This window comes from Periophthalmus magnuspinnatus, chromosome 17 (genome assembly GCF_009829125.3).
Source record: "Periophthalmus magnuspinnatus isolate fPerMag1 chromosome 17, fPerMag1.2.pri, whole genome shotgun sequence".
In the NCBI taxonomy this organism is placed as follows: domain Eukaryota; kingdom Metazoa; phylum Chordata; class Actinopteri; order Gobiiformes; family Gobiidae; genus Periophthalmus; species Periophthalmus magnuspinnatus.
In genome coordinates this window covers 28,885,478-28,901,577 of record NC_047142.1, presented here as the reverse complement: position 1 = coordinate 28,901,577, position 16,100 = coordinate 28,885,478, and the positions used below count along the sequence as shown (strand labels likewise).

At 46.5% G+C, this 16,100-nt stretch overlaps 1 protein-coding gene across 1 annotated transcript in view; it reads right to left on the bottom strand.

The window, feature by feature from the left end:
* pth1r (parathyroid hormone 1 receptor) overlaps positions 1 to 16,100 on the bottom strand; it is a 186,753-nt gene that overhangs the window by 76,377 nt on the left and 94,276 nt on the right. Inside the window, exon 6 of the mRNA XM_055228263.1 lies at positions 7,304 to 7,398. Coding sequence (XP_055084238.1) covers positions 7,304 to 7,398 — 95 coding nt within the window. The remainder of the gene's footprint in view (positions 1 to 7,303; positions 7,399 to 16,100) is intronic.

Below are 16,100 nucleotides of genomic sequence, written 5' to 3'. Positions count from 1 at the left end.
GGCGTTCCCAGGCCAGCCGAGAGACATAGTCCCTCCAGTGTGTCCTGGGTCTTCCCCGGGGCCTCCTCCTGGTGGGACATGCCCAGAACACCTCCCTAGGGAGGCGTCCAGGAGGCATCCTGAGCAGATGCCCAAGCCACCTCAACTGGTTCCTCTCAACGTGTAGGAGCAGTGGCTCTACTCTGAGCTCCTCCCGTGTGACAGAGCTCCTCACCCTATCCCTAAGGGTGTGCCCAGCCACTCTGTGGAGGAAGCCCATTTCAGCCGCTTGTATCCGCGACCTTGTCCTTTCGGTCATTACCCAGAGCTCATGACCATAGGTGAGGGTAGGAACATAGATTGACCGGTAAATCGAGAGCTTTGCCTTTGGGCTCAGCTCCTTCTTCACCACAACGGACCGATACAGTGACCGCATCACTGCAGACGCTGCACCGATCCGCCTGTCAATCTCCCGCTCCATCCTTCCCTCACTCGTGAACAAGACCCAGAGATACTTGAACTCCTCCACTTGGGGCAGAGACTCACCACCCACCCGGAGAGAGCAAACCACCTTTTTCCGGTCGAGAACCATGGCCTCGGATTTGGAGGAGCTGATTCTCACCCCAGCCGCTTCACACTTGGCTGCAAACCGCCCCAGTGCCTGTTGCAGGTCCTGGCTCGAAGAAGCCATCAGGACAACATCATCTGCAAACAGCAGAGATGAAATCCTGTGGTTCCCAAACCAGGCCCCCTCCGGCCCCTGGCTGCGCCTAGAAATTCTGTCCATAAATATAATGAACAGAACCGTTGACAAAGGGCAGCCCTGGCGGAGTCCAACATGCACTGGGAACAGGTCTGACTTACTGCCGGCAATGCGAACACAGCTCCTGCTCCGGTCATACAGGGACCGGACAGCCCTTAGCAAAGAGCCCCGGACCCAATACTCCCAGAGCACCCCCCAAAGGACACCACGAGGGACACGGTCGAATGCCTTCTCCAGATCCACAAAACACATGTGGACTGGTTGGGCATACTCCCATGAGCCCTCGAGGACCCGATGGAGAGTATAGAGCTGGTCCAGAACAACAAGGCCAGCTACGTCGCCCGGAATGGCATTACCGGGGCCCCACCCTGGAGCCAGGCCTGGGGTGGGTGCTCAGCAGCGAGCGCCTTGTGGCCGGGCCTTTCCCCACGGGGCCCGGCCGGGCCCAGCCCGAAGGAACGACGTGGGGCCGTCCTCCCGTGGACTCACCACCTGCGAGAGGAGCCATGAGGGGGCGGAGAGATCTGGGTGGCAGTCGAAGGCGGGGACCTCGACGACCAGATCTCCGGACATGGAGACTAGCTCTGGGGACATGGAATGTCACCTCCTTTGAAGACAGTGAAGTTCAAATCTTAGTGAGAGAAAATAAATGGTTTGAGAGGGGAGCATAAATTACAAAGAGAGAGAGAGTTAAGACATAAACTACACAGATAGAAAGTTGGAATATAAACTAAAACAAGAGAGTTAGAAAATAAACTACAAAGCGAGAGAGTTGGGACATGAACTGCACAGAGAGAGTTAGAACATAAACTACACCAAGAGTGCTAAAACATGAACTACAGACAGTTAGAATATAATCAACACCGACAGTTAGGACAAAAACTACACCAAGAGAGTTAGAACATAAAATACACTGAGAGAGAGTTAGGACATAAAATACAACGAGAAAGATTTAAAACATAAATTACACCGAGAGTTAAAACATAAACTGCACTGAGAGAGTTAGAACATAAACTACAACGTGAGAATTAGGACATAAACTACAGAAAGAGAGAGTAAGAACATAAACTACACCAAGAGAGGTAAAACATAAATGACACCAAGAGAGATGGAACATGAAATACACCGAGAGAGTCAGGACATAATCTACACCGAGAGTGTTAGAACATAAATTATACTGAGAGTTTGAACCTAAACACTGACCTACACTGATGGAGAGTTAGAACCTAAACTACATCGAGAGAGCTAGAACATAAACTACACTGAGAGAGAGTTAGAACATAAACTACACAGAGAAAGAGAAAGTTAGAGCTTATACTACACTGAGAGTTAGGACATAAACTACAATGAAAGAGAGTTAGGACATTAACTACAACGAGAGATTTAAAACATAAACTATACCAAGTGAGTTGGAACTTAAACTACAGCGCATGAGTTAAAATATGAACTACACCATGAGAGTTAAAACATAAACTACACCATGAGAGTTAAAACATAAACTACGAAGGTGTCGTGCTCTGCTGGTTCCTGTAAACAGAGACGCTACAACACAAACTTCTGTCAGTTTAATCTTGATATGTAAACATTCAAAATGCATTTCCTTCACAAGGCCATGAGCATCACCCTGAAAGTATCTCAGAGTATCTTGTATTCAACAAGACTCTGACAGATTGAACCAAAGGATGTGTTGATATCTATTTAAGTTACATTTATTACAGACTCCAAACACAACCAGCCAATCAGATTAGTTTAGATTGGGCGACAGTGGCTCAGTTTGTAGAGTGTTTGCCCACTGATCTGAACATTGGCAGTTTGAATCCCACTTTAGACACAAGCATCATTGGTAGAGCAGTCAGATCCACTGACCCACAGGTTGGCAGTACAGTTCCAGCTCCCACAGATGGATGCTGTCGTTGTGTCCTTGGGCAAGTACACTTAACCCCACTCGTCTGTCTACACTGGTGTCTAAATGTGTGTATGAAATGGGTGAAAGGTTCCTTGACGTAAAGCACTTTGAGCCTTGAAGGTGGAAAACACTGTATAAAAATGTGACTGTTTAACACTGTAGTGAAGGAGCTCATTGGTCGTCTGCCGTTTTGAAGTAAACAAACTCTTCTCTCCTCAGATCAACAGTTTAGCTTCACTGATTCAGCACAAATCAGTGTGCGGTGTTTTTCAGTCTTGTTATTTTTTCCTTTCTTTTTTCCAAATTTAAACCTGGCTCTATGTCATGTTTATAAATGCTTTTGTGTACTGTCATCACGGTAATGCAAATGTCCATGCATGTTAACATTTGTAGATGCAGACAGGACACAGCGGTCTCATTTTGACCTTGAGAGCTGCTTTAACGTGCTGATACAAAACAAACAAAATCACATGGAAAAATTAGGTATAGGCTTAAAGATGCTTCTTTTTCACCTGCAGTGTCTCGTCTTAATGCCAGAAATCTGCTTCTGTCTTTCTGTCAAAAACACACATGGGCTAATGGTACAAGCTGTGGGGCTGTGTGCCCCCCGCGACCTTGTTATGGGTTTGATATTTGACAAACTGTTCGTTCCCTGGGAGATGTATTGATTCAGAAACTGGTGGACGAAAATGAATGCGTCAATATTTCCCTTGGTGAAACAGCGACTGAACCAATTACCTGAAATGTGTTTCCGTTTCAGCCTCTCTGTGTTTGGTCAAAGAGCTAATGTCGTTCTAATGCCATTTTACAGTGAGATTTTAATATTGTTATGAAACATCTCTTTTGAATGCTTCTGGTAAAACAAATAAATATATACTCATAGTCTATAATGCTCAAATATATAAATGTAGATAAATATTGTTTTTGTGTCTAAAAATACATGTTACAGTTAATCCCTTGAGCTCCAAAGCCTCTGGTGTGTGTACACTTTAAAAAGGATGTAGTTCCTCCGTGTTTTTAAAGTCCATATGTTTGTGCTCACATTTTGCCATTTTGACGTTAGTTTCCCTTGTTTTTATCTTGATACATACCGATTCTCCTGAGTGTTCCAGCATATGCAAGCACAGTGCCCCCTGCTAGAGCATTGTATAAACACATTTCATTGTAGTTTGTGGGGTAAATTAGGGTGGGGATGTAGTTTGTGGGGTAAATCAGTGTGGGGGTGTAGTTTGTGGTGTAAATCAGGGTGAGGGTGTAGTTTTTACACTGAGAGTAGTTAGAATGTCAGATGCTCGCATGGGAGAACTTATTAAAGTCAATTTGGCTTCCATCGCTGGCTAGTGCCAGCTGGGTGTCATTCTGCCCATCCTGCTCGTCCTGCCTACGCTGCCCCCGCTGGCAGCATCAGAACACAAGACCTTCACGTGGATCCTGATACTCCCCATGCTCCACTAAATAAGCAAACAACGACAAGTGTGCCCTGCATTAATTTGCCTCGGATCATGAATTCTTGTCTTGTGTCAAAAGGTTTGCGCTCGGCTCAGTCCTAAGGTTTGGAAAATACATTAGTGCATGTAGTATCACACAATATGCGAAGTACATACAGTATGTGAAGGGTTAGTACATGTAGGATGTGAAGTACATGCAGTATGTGAAGTACACACAATATGTGAAGGGTTAGTACATGTAGTATGTTAAGTACATGCAGTATTTGAAGGGTAAATACATGCAGTATGTAAAGTACACACTGTATGTGAAGTACACACAGTATGTGGAGTACACACAGTATGTGGAGTACACACAGTAAGTGAAGTGAGGCGGGGGGGGGGGGCCTAACACAATGACAGCATGCATTTGTGGGAGCTGAAATCGCACCGCCGGCCTGTGGGTCAGTGGATCTGAAATGCTGTAATTTGAGACCAAATGTTTTCAGTTTTTGTTATAAAATACTTGTTTTTCATCTCTTAAAGTCTCATTATGCCATCTGTGTTTAGGATTAAACAATAACAGACACATTAGAATTTTATTTTTTCAGTGGAAACCATAATATTGATATAAAAACTAATAATAGAAAAAGATCCATTGAGTGTGACGTCACCACAGCGTTTGGCTCCAAATGAAGCTGATCGAGGCTAGCAGTTATAGCGGCCAATTTGAAACCAAGTTCCATATTTGGAATTCCGAACACGGGTATCATAGCAACCAAAGAGCCAATGCGGAGAGAGGCTGTTGAAGGTTATGCCTCTTCCCACCTGAACCACTGGTGTAGCTGGGAGAGACCCTTAGCAATGCTGTCAATCAAACCTGTTGGTAATGCTGGCAGGAGGAAAGAAGGTGTCTGATTTGTCTGTTATTGATGTTCATATCTTGCTTTACAGACACAATAGTGAAATAAAAATCCCAGGATCATGTAGAGCGGTTAATACGAACATTTAAGACCAAAATGATGAGTCTGACAGCAGCAGTTACAGCAAGACGGGACACAGTTTTTCAGTAGAAAGTGAATTGGAGCCAGAGTCAATGGAGTCAGAGTCGATCGATGGAGCCAGAGTCGATGGAGCCAGAGGCGCACCCATGATCACTTCCTGTTTGGAACGCGGAGGTTAGCAGGTTAGCTATCTCCATTTATATATGCAGTCTATGCTAGCAGGTTAGCTATATCCATTTATATATACAGTCTATTCTACCAGGTTAGCTATATCCATTTATATATACAGTCTATACTAGCAGGTTAGCTACATCCATTTATATATGCAGTCTATGCTAGCAGGTTAGCTATGTCCATTTATTTATATAGTCCAACCCTAACTCTCCTCATTGTGGCATTTCACTGTACAAAATTGCACTTGAAAAATGCATGAAACAGCGAAACCACGAAAGGTGAACCGTGATATAGCGAGGGTCGACTGTAAACTATAAACACAACTTCTGACATCATTAGGTGGCAAAGAAGATCTCTTATGTGTGTGTTTTGTTGTTTTTTTTCTTTTAAGTTATAAGACCATTTTAGAGTTCAAACTGTTTTTTTTCCTCAATTTTTAAGCTAGCAAGTGTATTTAAAGCCTCATTTACACTGCCTCACTCAATATAATGGTGACAAAACATTTTAAAACATCTGATCTGTTCTAATGTTGTTTCCTCATCACAAACAGACCTGGAGTTGTGTTTTGTTTTATTCACACATTAACACAAACCCTGCATATTTAGACTTCTAGAGTTCTTCTCTCAAACTGAAAACACTCTGTTCAACCTTGTGATGTCATCGTGTGACTGACTCCTGCAGCAATGAGGCCAGAAGACAGCCCCACAACAAGAGGCAGCACCTGGGTTTCAGCTAAGGCAGGGATGTCCAAACTTTTTTCACTGAGGGCTGCATACTGAAACAAATTTGACAGGGAGGGCCACAGACCAGTGTCGATACAGGGAGTCAAATGGTGCATTTAACACAGGTTTGACAAAGCCATTACACCTTTAATAAGACTTGGAAGGTTATGTTTAGATCTGTGTCATAATGCACTGTGATCATTCAGGTTATAGAGGTGGAATCTCTTCATATTGCAGTAAAAAATACTTCCTGATCAATTGGGCCAGTTTAGGAGGAGGCATGAGGGCCAACAAAAATCAGTCTGAGCACTGCAGTGGGCCTCTGAGCCATAATTAGACATGGACAGCCCTGATCTAACGGCTAATTATGAAAAATAAAATAGTACGTTTTTTTTTCTGCCAGATGCACTTCCTAGTTCCACCTTTAATTATTCAGGCTAAAACATACTGGCCTGAAAATCTAAGTAACTACACGTCTGTGTAGACCCTCAGTCATCCAGGTCTGATCCATAGCAAACAACAAAGTTCAAATCTGTCAACTGGACAAATTGTTGTAGGAGTGAAGATGTTTCGCTGCTAATCCAAGCCGCTTCCTCAGTTCTGGTCAGAATGCTGGTGGCCACTGCCTTATCTGAGGGGAGGGGCTAACCACACTGAAACTGTAAATAGCTATTGTTTCTAGTTTCAGCTGAGACAACCCTGTTCAACCCTTAATGACCCTGCTTTGTTCTCATTGTTCTGGGACTGAAGATGGAGTTGTAGATGGGGGAGAGATTATGTCTCAGGCCCCCATTTCTGTCAAAGGAAGGCTTCTTTAACTGCCCTCTCAAACAATTTCTTTTCTCTGGCTAAGATCTGAACTTTGCTATCTTCAAAGGAGTGGTTAGTGGCTTTGAGATGGTAACTACATTAAAAGTCCTATACCACACAAACTGACTCTTGTAGTTTTAATCCATGTTTTAATGCTGTTCCCTTTTCAAAAACAGAGTTGGAGTTGTTTTCTTTCATTCACACATGTTTGAGTAACACTTTATTATTAGTCTGTCTACATCTCCAAAGCTCAAAATGTTCTGTTCCACCTTGTGATGTCATGTAGTGGTAGTTTTGGCCAGTAGATGGGGCAGTTCAAGATGTAGTGGAGTAGAAAGTCCAGGTAGTGCTCTCAGATGTAGTGAAGTAAAAGTAAAAAGTATACACTATAAAATGTAGTTAAGTAAAGTACAGATACATAAAATGTGAGAGTCAAAGTCTCCTCCTACATCTCCTCCTGCACCTTCTCTTGACCTCATGAAATGTTTTTGTGAAACTGGAAAAAGAGAAAAGGAACTGACCTGAAGTATCCCAGGATGAGCACGGCCACCATCAGCGAGCCCAGAGAGATGGAGTAGCCCACGGTGTAGATGAGGTACAGCCGATGGAACACCTCCTGAAGACCACAGCAGAGAACATGCGAGTCAATAATCAAATGTCAACAAGAGAGACAAACAGAGAGAGAGAGAGAGAGAGAGAGAGAGAGAGAGAGGACAGAGACAGACAGACATAGAGAAAGAGAGAGAGGACAGAGAGATAGACAGAGAGAAAAGACAAAGAGAGACAGAAAGACAGGACAAAGAGAGAGAGAGAGAGAGAGAGAGAGAGAGAAGCATTTCAAAGTTCTGGAGTGGCCTAGCCAGTCTCCAGATCTCAACCCCATAGAAAATCTTTGGAGGGAGTTCAGAGTCTATGTTGCCCGGCGACAGCCCCAAAACATCACAGTTCTAGAGGAAATCTACATAGAGGAATGGACCAAACTATCAGCAACAGTGTGTGAAAACCTTGTGGAGACTTACAGAAAACATTTGACCTCTGTCATTGCCAACAAAGGGTATATAGCAAAGTATTGAGATGAACTTTTGTATATTTATTTTCCACCATAATTTGCAAATAAATTCTTTAAAAATCCCTGGGAGGGGTACTAGACAGTGCACCAACCGGGGACTCCGTTGTTCTCCTGGGGGACTTCAACGCCCATGTTGGTAACGACAGTGACACTTGGAGGGGCGTGATTGGGAGGAACGGCCTCCCCGATCTGAACCCGAGCGGTGTTTTGTTATTGGACTTCTGTGCTAGTCACAGCTTGTCCATAACAAACACCATGTTCGAGCACAAGGGTGTCCATCGGTGCACATGGCACCAGGACACTCTAGGTCGGAGGTCGATGATCGACTTTGTTGTCATGTCATCTGACCTCCGACCGCGTGTCTTGGACACTCGGGTGAAGAGAGGGGCTGAGCTGTCAACTGATCACCACCTGGTGGTGAGTTGGATCCGCTGGCGGAGGAGGAAGCCGGACAGACCTGGCAGACCCAAGCGCATTGTGAGGGTCTGCTGGGAACGTCTGGCGGAGCCCTCTGTCAGGGGGGTCTTCAACTCCCACCTCCGGGAGAGCTTCTCCCTGATTCCGGGGGAGGTTGGAGACATGGACTCCGAGTGGGCCATGTTCTCCACCTCTATTGTCGATGCGGCTGCTCGTAGCTGTGGTCGTAAGGTCTGTGGTGCTTGTCGCGGCGGCAATCCCCGAACCCGGTGGTGGACACCGGAAGTAAGGGATGCCGTCAAGCTGAAGAAGGAGTCCTATCGAGCCTTGTTGGCTCGTGGGACTCCTGAGGCAGCTGATGAGTACCGGCGGGCCAAGCGTGCCGCGGCTCGGGCAGTCACAGAGGCAAAAACTCGGGGTTGGGAGGAGTTCGGGGAGGCCATGGAGGAGGACTATCGGACGGCCTCAAAGAGATTCTGGCAAACTGTCCGACGCCTCAGGAGGGGGAAGCAGTGCTTCACCAACACTGTTTACAGTGCGGGTGGAGAGCTGCTGACCTCGACTGGGGATGTTGTCGGGCGGTGGAAGGAATACTTTGAGGATCTCCTCAATCCCACTGTCACGTCTTCCGAGGAGGAAGCAGAAACTGGGGACCCAGAGGCGGACTCGTCCATCACCCTGGCTGAAGTCACTGAGGTGGTTGGCAAGCTCCTCGGTGGCAAGGCTCCGGGGTGGACGAGATCCGCCCTGAGTACCTCATGTCTCTGGATGTTGTGGGACTGTCTTGGCTGACACGTCTCTGCAACATCGCGTGGCGGTTGGGGACAGTACCTGTGGAATGGCAGACTGGGGTGGTGGTCCCTCTGTATAAGAAGGGGGACCGGAGGGTGTGTTCCAATTACAGGGGAATCACACTCCTCAGCCTTCCCGGTAAGGTCTATTCCAGGGTGCTGGAGAGGAGAATCCGACAGATAGTCGAACCTCGGATTCAGGAGGAGCAGTGTGGTTTTCGTCCTGGTCGTGGAACACTGGACCAGCTCTATACTCTCCATCGGGTCCTCGAGGGCTCATGGGAGTATGCCCAACCAGTCCACATGTGTTTTGTGGATCTGGAGAAGGCATTCGACCGTGTCCCTCGTGGTGTCCTTTGGGGGGTGCTCTGGGAGTATGGGGTCCGGGGCTCTTTGCTAAGGGCTGTCCGGTCCCTGTATGACCGGAGCAGGAGCTGTGTTCGCATTGCCGGCAGTAAGTCAGACCTGTTCCCAGTGCATGTTGGACTCCGCCAGGGCTGCCCTTTGTCACCGGTTCTGTTCATTATATTTATGGACAGAATTTCTAGGCGCAGCCAGGGGCCGGAGGAGGCCTGGTTTGGAAACCACAGGATTTCATCTCTGCTGTTTGCGGATGATGTTGTCCTGATGGCTTCTTCGAGCCAGGACCTGCAGCAGGCACTGGGGCGGTTTGCAGCCGAGTGTGAAGCGGCTGGGATGAGAATCAGCTCCTCCAAATCCGAGGCCATGGTTCTCGACCGGAAAAAGGTGGTTTGCTCTCTCCGGGTGGGTGGTGAGTCTCTGCCCCAAGTGGAGGAGTTCAAGTATCTCGGGGTCTTGTTCACGAGTGAGGGAAGGATGGAGCGTGAGATTGACAGGCGGATCGGTGCAGCGTCTGCAGTGATGCGGTCGCTGTATCGGTCCGTTGTGGTAAAGAAGGAGCTGAGCCGGAAGGCGAAGCTCTCGATTTACCGGTCAATCTACGTTCCTACCCTCACCTATGGTCATGAGCTTTGGGTAATGACCGAAAGGACAAGATCGCGGATACAAGCGGCTGAAATGGGCTTCCTCCGCAGAGTGGCCGGGCGCACCCTTAGGGATAGGGTGAGGAGCTCGGTCACACGGGAGGAGCTCGGAGTAGAGCCGCTGCTCCTACACATTGAGAGGAACCAGCTGAGGTGGCTCGGGCATCTGCTCAGGATGCCTCCTGGATGCCTCCCTAGGGAGGTGTTCTGGGCATGTCCCACCGGGAGGAGGCCCCGGGGAAGACCCAGGACACGCTGGAGGGACTATGTCTCTCGGCTGGCCTGGGAACGCCTTGGGGTCCCACCGGAGGAGCTGGAGGACGTGTCCGGGGTGAGAGAAGTCTGGGAGTCCCTGCTTAGACTGCTGCCCCCGCGACCCGGCCCCGGATAAGCGGAAGAAAATGGATGGATGGATGGATGGATGGACAATGTAATTTCATTTTTCATTTTGTCTCTCATAGTTGAAGTGAACTTATGATTAAAATCACAGGCCTCTTTCTTTTTTCAAAACTCGTCCCCCTCTGATTCAGTGTGTTTCATTTTATTTTTACTACTTTCTACATATATGAAGTAAGATATACAGAATTATATAGGAAAGAAAACTTTTTTCTATAACTACTAAATGTTTTTCAACAAAGCAAAGGGAGGAGACTATGACCGCCATGCGATGTTGTAGAGACTTGTCATCCAAGACAGCCTCACAACATCCAGAGACTTGAGTTACTCGGGATCTCATCCACCCCTGGAGCCTTGCCAACCACCTCGGTGACTTCAGACCTTACGACCACAGCTACAAGCAGCCACATCGACAATAGAGGTGGAAAACCTGGCCCACTTGGAGTCCATATCCCAAGCCTCCCCCGGGATCAGGAAGAAGCTCTCCCGGTGTGATTTGAAGACCCCCCAGACAGAGGGCTCCAGTAGACATTCCCAGCAGATCCTCACGATACACTTGGGCCTGCCAGGTCTATCTGGCTTCATCTACCGACAGCGGATCAAATTCACCACCAGGTGGTGATCGGTTGACAACTCTGCCCCTCTCTTCACCTGAGTATCTAAAACATACAGCCGGAGGTCAGATGACATGACAACAAAGTCGATCATCGACCTCCGACCTAGGGTGTACTGGTGCCACTTGGACTGATGGACACCCTTGTACTCGAACATGATGTTCTTTATGGACAAACTGTGGCTAGCACAGAAGTCCAATAACAAAACACCACTCAGGTTCAGATCAGGGAGGCCGTTCTTCCTAATAACCAGTTGTTGCACTGTCTAGTACCCTCCCAGGGACTCCAAGAAGGTACTCTGCACTGCTGTTTGGCTCGTAGGCCGCCACAACAGTGAGAGACCTATCCCCGACCCGAAGGCGCAGGGTGAACTCCAACACGAAGCGGTTGAGCTGTGGGGTAATGAGCAAGCCCACACCAACTCACCGCTTCTCCCTGCAGGCAACACCAGAGAAATGGAGAGTCCAGCCCCTTTCAAGGAGTTGTGTTCCAGAGCCCAAGCTGTGAGTGGAGGTGAGGGCGACTATATCTAGTCGGTAGTGCTCAACCTCCCACACAAGCTCAGGCTCCTTCTTCCCCAGCGAGGTGACATTCCATGTCTACAGAGTTAGTCTCCATGTCCGGAGATCCAGTCGTCGAGGCCCCTGCCTTCGACTGCCGTCCAGATCTCGATGCACCGGCTCCTTACAGATCCACACAGCCTAGCAGGGCCCCAGTGACGCCAGTCTGGCGATGTAGTAAACCTCGTTGTCTCACTAATCATGAAGGCATTCTGAACCGCTCTTAGTCTGACCAGTCCCCCGGGACTTGTTTGCCATTTGTGATTCTACCAGGGGCATGAAGCCCCCAGGATAATTCGGGTGCTCAAACCCCTCTACCACATTAAGGTGGCGGTTCAGGAAGGGGAGAGTTATTTCATGTTTTTCTTTATTACATATGTCCATATATCTTGCTTCATATATCTGATGTCTTCTGTGCATGCCTAAAATGTATAAAGTAATAAAAATAAAATAAATGAGGGTGTGTCCATCGCAGATTATTTTTGAGGGACTATAATAACATAAAACAGTGAAACTTTTAAATGTTCTTTTCAAAGTTGCTTATTTCTGTTTCTATATTTGTTCTCGTTGGACTTGGATGCATCGTGTCTTACTCTGCCCAATCTTTCCCCAACTGTTCTAACCTCCATCTGCATCGTCCAATCACGTAATCACTTCTCAGCACGTTCACGCAGACCTCCAGACCAATGCTCCCTCTAATTTTTTACGAGTCTGAGCAAACACACAAACTCCCTGAGCGGTCCCATGGACCACTGTGAGCAACATCAGACGTGCATACTGGTCATGCTGCATCGCATCCATCCAATTTAAATGGTTTATTAAAAGAATCAAATTACCGCATTTACATTTATGTTATAAGACTTTTAATTAAGTGCTTTAGCCCACTTATACAATGAAAATGACAAAAATCTTGCTCATGACCTGTGTAGTATGTTAATGCTATTGGAAGTATAAATATTTAATTTTAACTATGGAAAAACATGAGCTTCCAACCAAACTAAGACAACTGTAAACTCCAATCTTGAAAACACACTTAACATTTTTATGATAAAGCTCTGACTTGTATTATGAGTATAAGCCATTGTGTGAAGCTTTGAGTGAGATTATCCTACTGTGGTCCGGGAGACAGTCCGTTAACTCTTTTTCAGTATATGATACGATCATTTGATTTTTACAACTCATAAACTAGAGATAGTATTCTATGACCAATACACACTGAGAGGAATCAGTATCTGCACAGCTTCTCTATTACTGTACATTTACATATCAAAACGCAATATATAATGGATATTTGTATATAAAATATATTCACAACAAGTGGTATGGGTCAAAATAAATATATATTTACAAACCACACACTGCAAACTCTGAACAAACACACACACACACACTTTACACACTTTAAAATGTAAACAAACACACACTGCAAAATAAGAACACACTGTACATGATTGTACAGTGTGACACTTATTCTGCTACAGTGGCTCAGTGGTTAGGGATTGGAGGATCGAGTCCCGCTCTGACCAACTTCTGTCATTGTGTCCTTAGGCAAGACACTACACCCAAGTGGGGTGTGCGTGATGATTGGTGGTGGTCGGGGGGCGCAGATTGGCATTAGCTAATGCTAATGATTACACATAATATATTTGACCCACAATTAAGTCAATAGCAGAATAAACCACGCTTACTGATCAGGAACTTCATCCAATCCATCAAAAAATAAGGTCCTCTGCTCCTGAGTCCACCATGAGATCTTCACTCGGTTCCACAAACCGCTCCGGGTCCGAGATGCCTCTAGTTTAACTTGTACAAACATCCACAGTGTCCTCGGTCGCATACTTCCTTTGTTTTGTCTGTTTCGTCATGTTTAAAACGCAAAACTGCTACAAAACAGGGCGTAACAGTGCGTCCGAGGGCGGGCCATCGGAATGTTAAGGGGTTACACACTTACAATCATTAGCGAGTCTTCACTCCACATCAGCCACATCGGCTGTGTCCCAATTCGCCAAACTGGCCTTAGGATCACCATTCGAAGTGTGCATCGAAGGGCAGTTACATCATTTTCGGCGCGACAAGAGCTGTCCCATTTCAACACACCCTACTGAATGCGCCCGACAAACCTGCCCTTCCCTTTTCACCGTTTCCATGGAGATCGGACGAAACCGAAGCGTGCATCTGTGCACACTTCACGCACTTCTATATCCCATCATGCACTGCGACTACGCAAGAAACAGAAGAAAATGGAGTCCGCTGCGCAATATATGTTCAAATGTTCGTACTGGTTTACTTCATCTACAACAGTGCGACATGAAACTGTTAAATCTGAATAAAGATCTGTACAGTGTGTTTGATGATTAAAAAGGAGGGGAGTTATAGGGAATAAAGGAATGTGCAGTTATTGCTAGACAATAAGAAGACATTATTATCATTAGAAAATATTACTGCAATAAGAATAATGTAAGAATGTTTGTTTCTATTGTAAGCGTCAAAGACCAAGAGAAACATAAAGTCAGAAGAGTTTAATGATCCACACAGGTAATGTGAACAATGAAGCAACGGACTCTCAGGAAAGGATAGAAGAGGGTCCTGAGACGTGCAAAAAATCTTCATGTGTTCAGGTACATTCCATAGGTCTGCGCCCATCTGGTGGCACGTGTCATTTACCTTCGTGTTAGTAAATCAAGATATTAGTTTGATGTAGCGCTGCACTGCTAGAAAATCCCTCACAATAATAAGATGGAAAGAACTGGCACGGCATAGAAGGGAAACAGTGCCCTCTACTGTTATTAAAATGGTGTAGCCACTGGCCAAAATACCAAATTGTTAAACTGCAATATCCCACTTTATGTACAACTAATAAGTGTTCTCTGGTTTATAGACTATGAATGTGAAAATTATATTGTTACCTCTTGTCGTAACCGGTGGGGTTGGGAGGACCAAAGACGTGCAGACTCGGGGCAGATTTACAGTGTTTATTTACAAAATGGTGAAATTCAGTTCAAACACGATAATTAATCCAGCGGGGAACAGGAGCCAGAGTCCAGGGCAGGATCCAGGAGCGGAGCGTGCAGTACGGTGCCGAAGCGAGGTGCAGAGGATGAGCCGGGGTCCTGGAACGTGGACCACAGAGGCAAAGACCAGTGGACCAGAGCCAGGGAAAGGAGCAGGGTGCAGGGCGAGGTCCAGGGGCGTAGTGTGCAGGGGACAAGGTGAAACAGTAGCATACCAGGTCGGGGAAGCCAGGCGGGAGCGGAGCCGGGAGTGCGGGAGCTGGAGCAGTGAAGCAGACAGGATGTGGATGATGATACGCAGATGAACCGGCACCGAACAGGATGTAGATAAGCAGACGATCTCGCACTGAGTGTCTGGTCCTGGCTCCACGTTTGCTCCCCAGCAGGGGGAGGTAATTGCGCTGATGCGCTCCAGGTGCGTGTGGGAGGAGCCAGGAACTCCGCCCAGTTCCAGGCTCAGACAGGTGAGGGGAGGGGGAGAGCACACAGGGAGACAGAAAATGCAGGCATCATGACACCTCTGTCTCTGTTATTACGTTTTCACAAGGTATATTTTGTTAACCCTTTAAAGTCATGAAGTATCTACAAATGAGAAAAAAATCACCTTGAACATTATAATTGCCTATTGATATTCAATCTAAAAAAAAGAAATGGCTGTGACGACGACATCTTGACTTTTCTTCTATTAAATAATAAATCATTAAAAATAACGTATGTAATGTGCGTATCATACGCTCAAAGACAGCGGTGGAAGTGCGGTCCGTGGGGTAGGCCTTTCCCACTTCAGCAAGATGGCGGATACACTGAGGAGGGCAGATTCTCGACCAGAACCTACAAACTACACTTTGAAGAGTACTTCGAAGGGACCCTTCAAAGGATGCATTTGGCGAATTGGGACACGGCCATAGGCTAAAACTGTGGTAACGGCGCATGAGGACGCCTGTCAATGACGTGGATAAGCTGCGCAAATATGTATGTGAATCATATAATTGTCTGGAGCAGATAGTCACCGGTCACACTCACTGACTCACATTGAAAAATAGCGCAGAATGAATTGTTGTGTGTTTATTTTATTTTCAATTCCGGTTTGATTTTTTTGTGCGCAGCACAGATTTTCTGTGCGCGGAGACCGTGTCAGCAGTGTGCAATTGCGCACGCGCGCACCTTAGAGCAAACAGTCCTCCTGACCACTGCTCACTCTCTCCATTCTCCTCTTTCAATCTTTCTTTACCCCTCCATGACAGAATTACCCAGCAGCCGAGAAAATCACACATGGAACTAGAATTTGACATGGAAGCTTGGGTGGGGCCAGCCTTTTGATTTTTTCAGCCCATGGTTTGGCAGGAATGATAACCAAATCTGTACCTCTAACTTTTTTTTCCCATGAGTGTGTGTGTATGATGTAACCGAATGCTACACGGCTGTTAGCACTTAGCACCAGTCTGGAGGCCTCAGT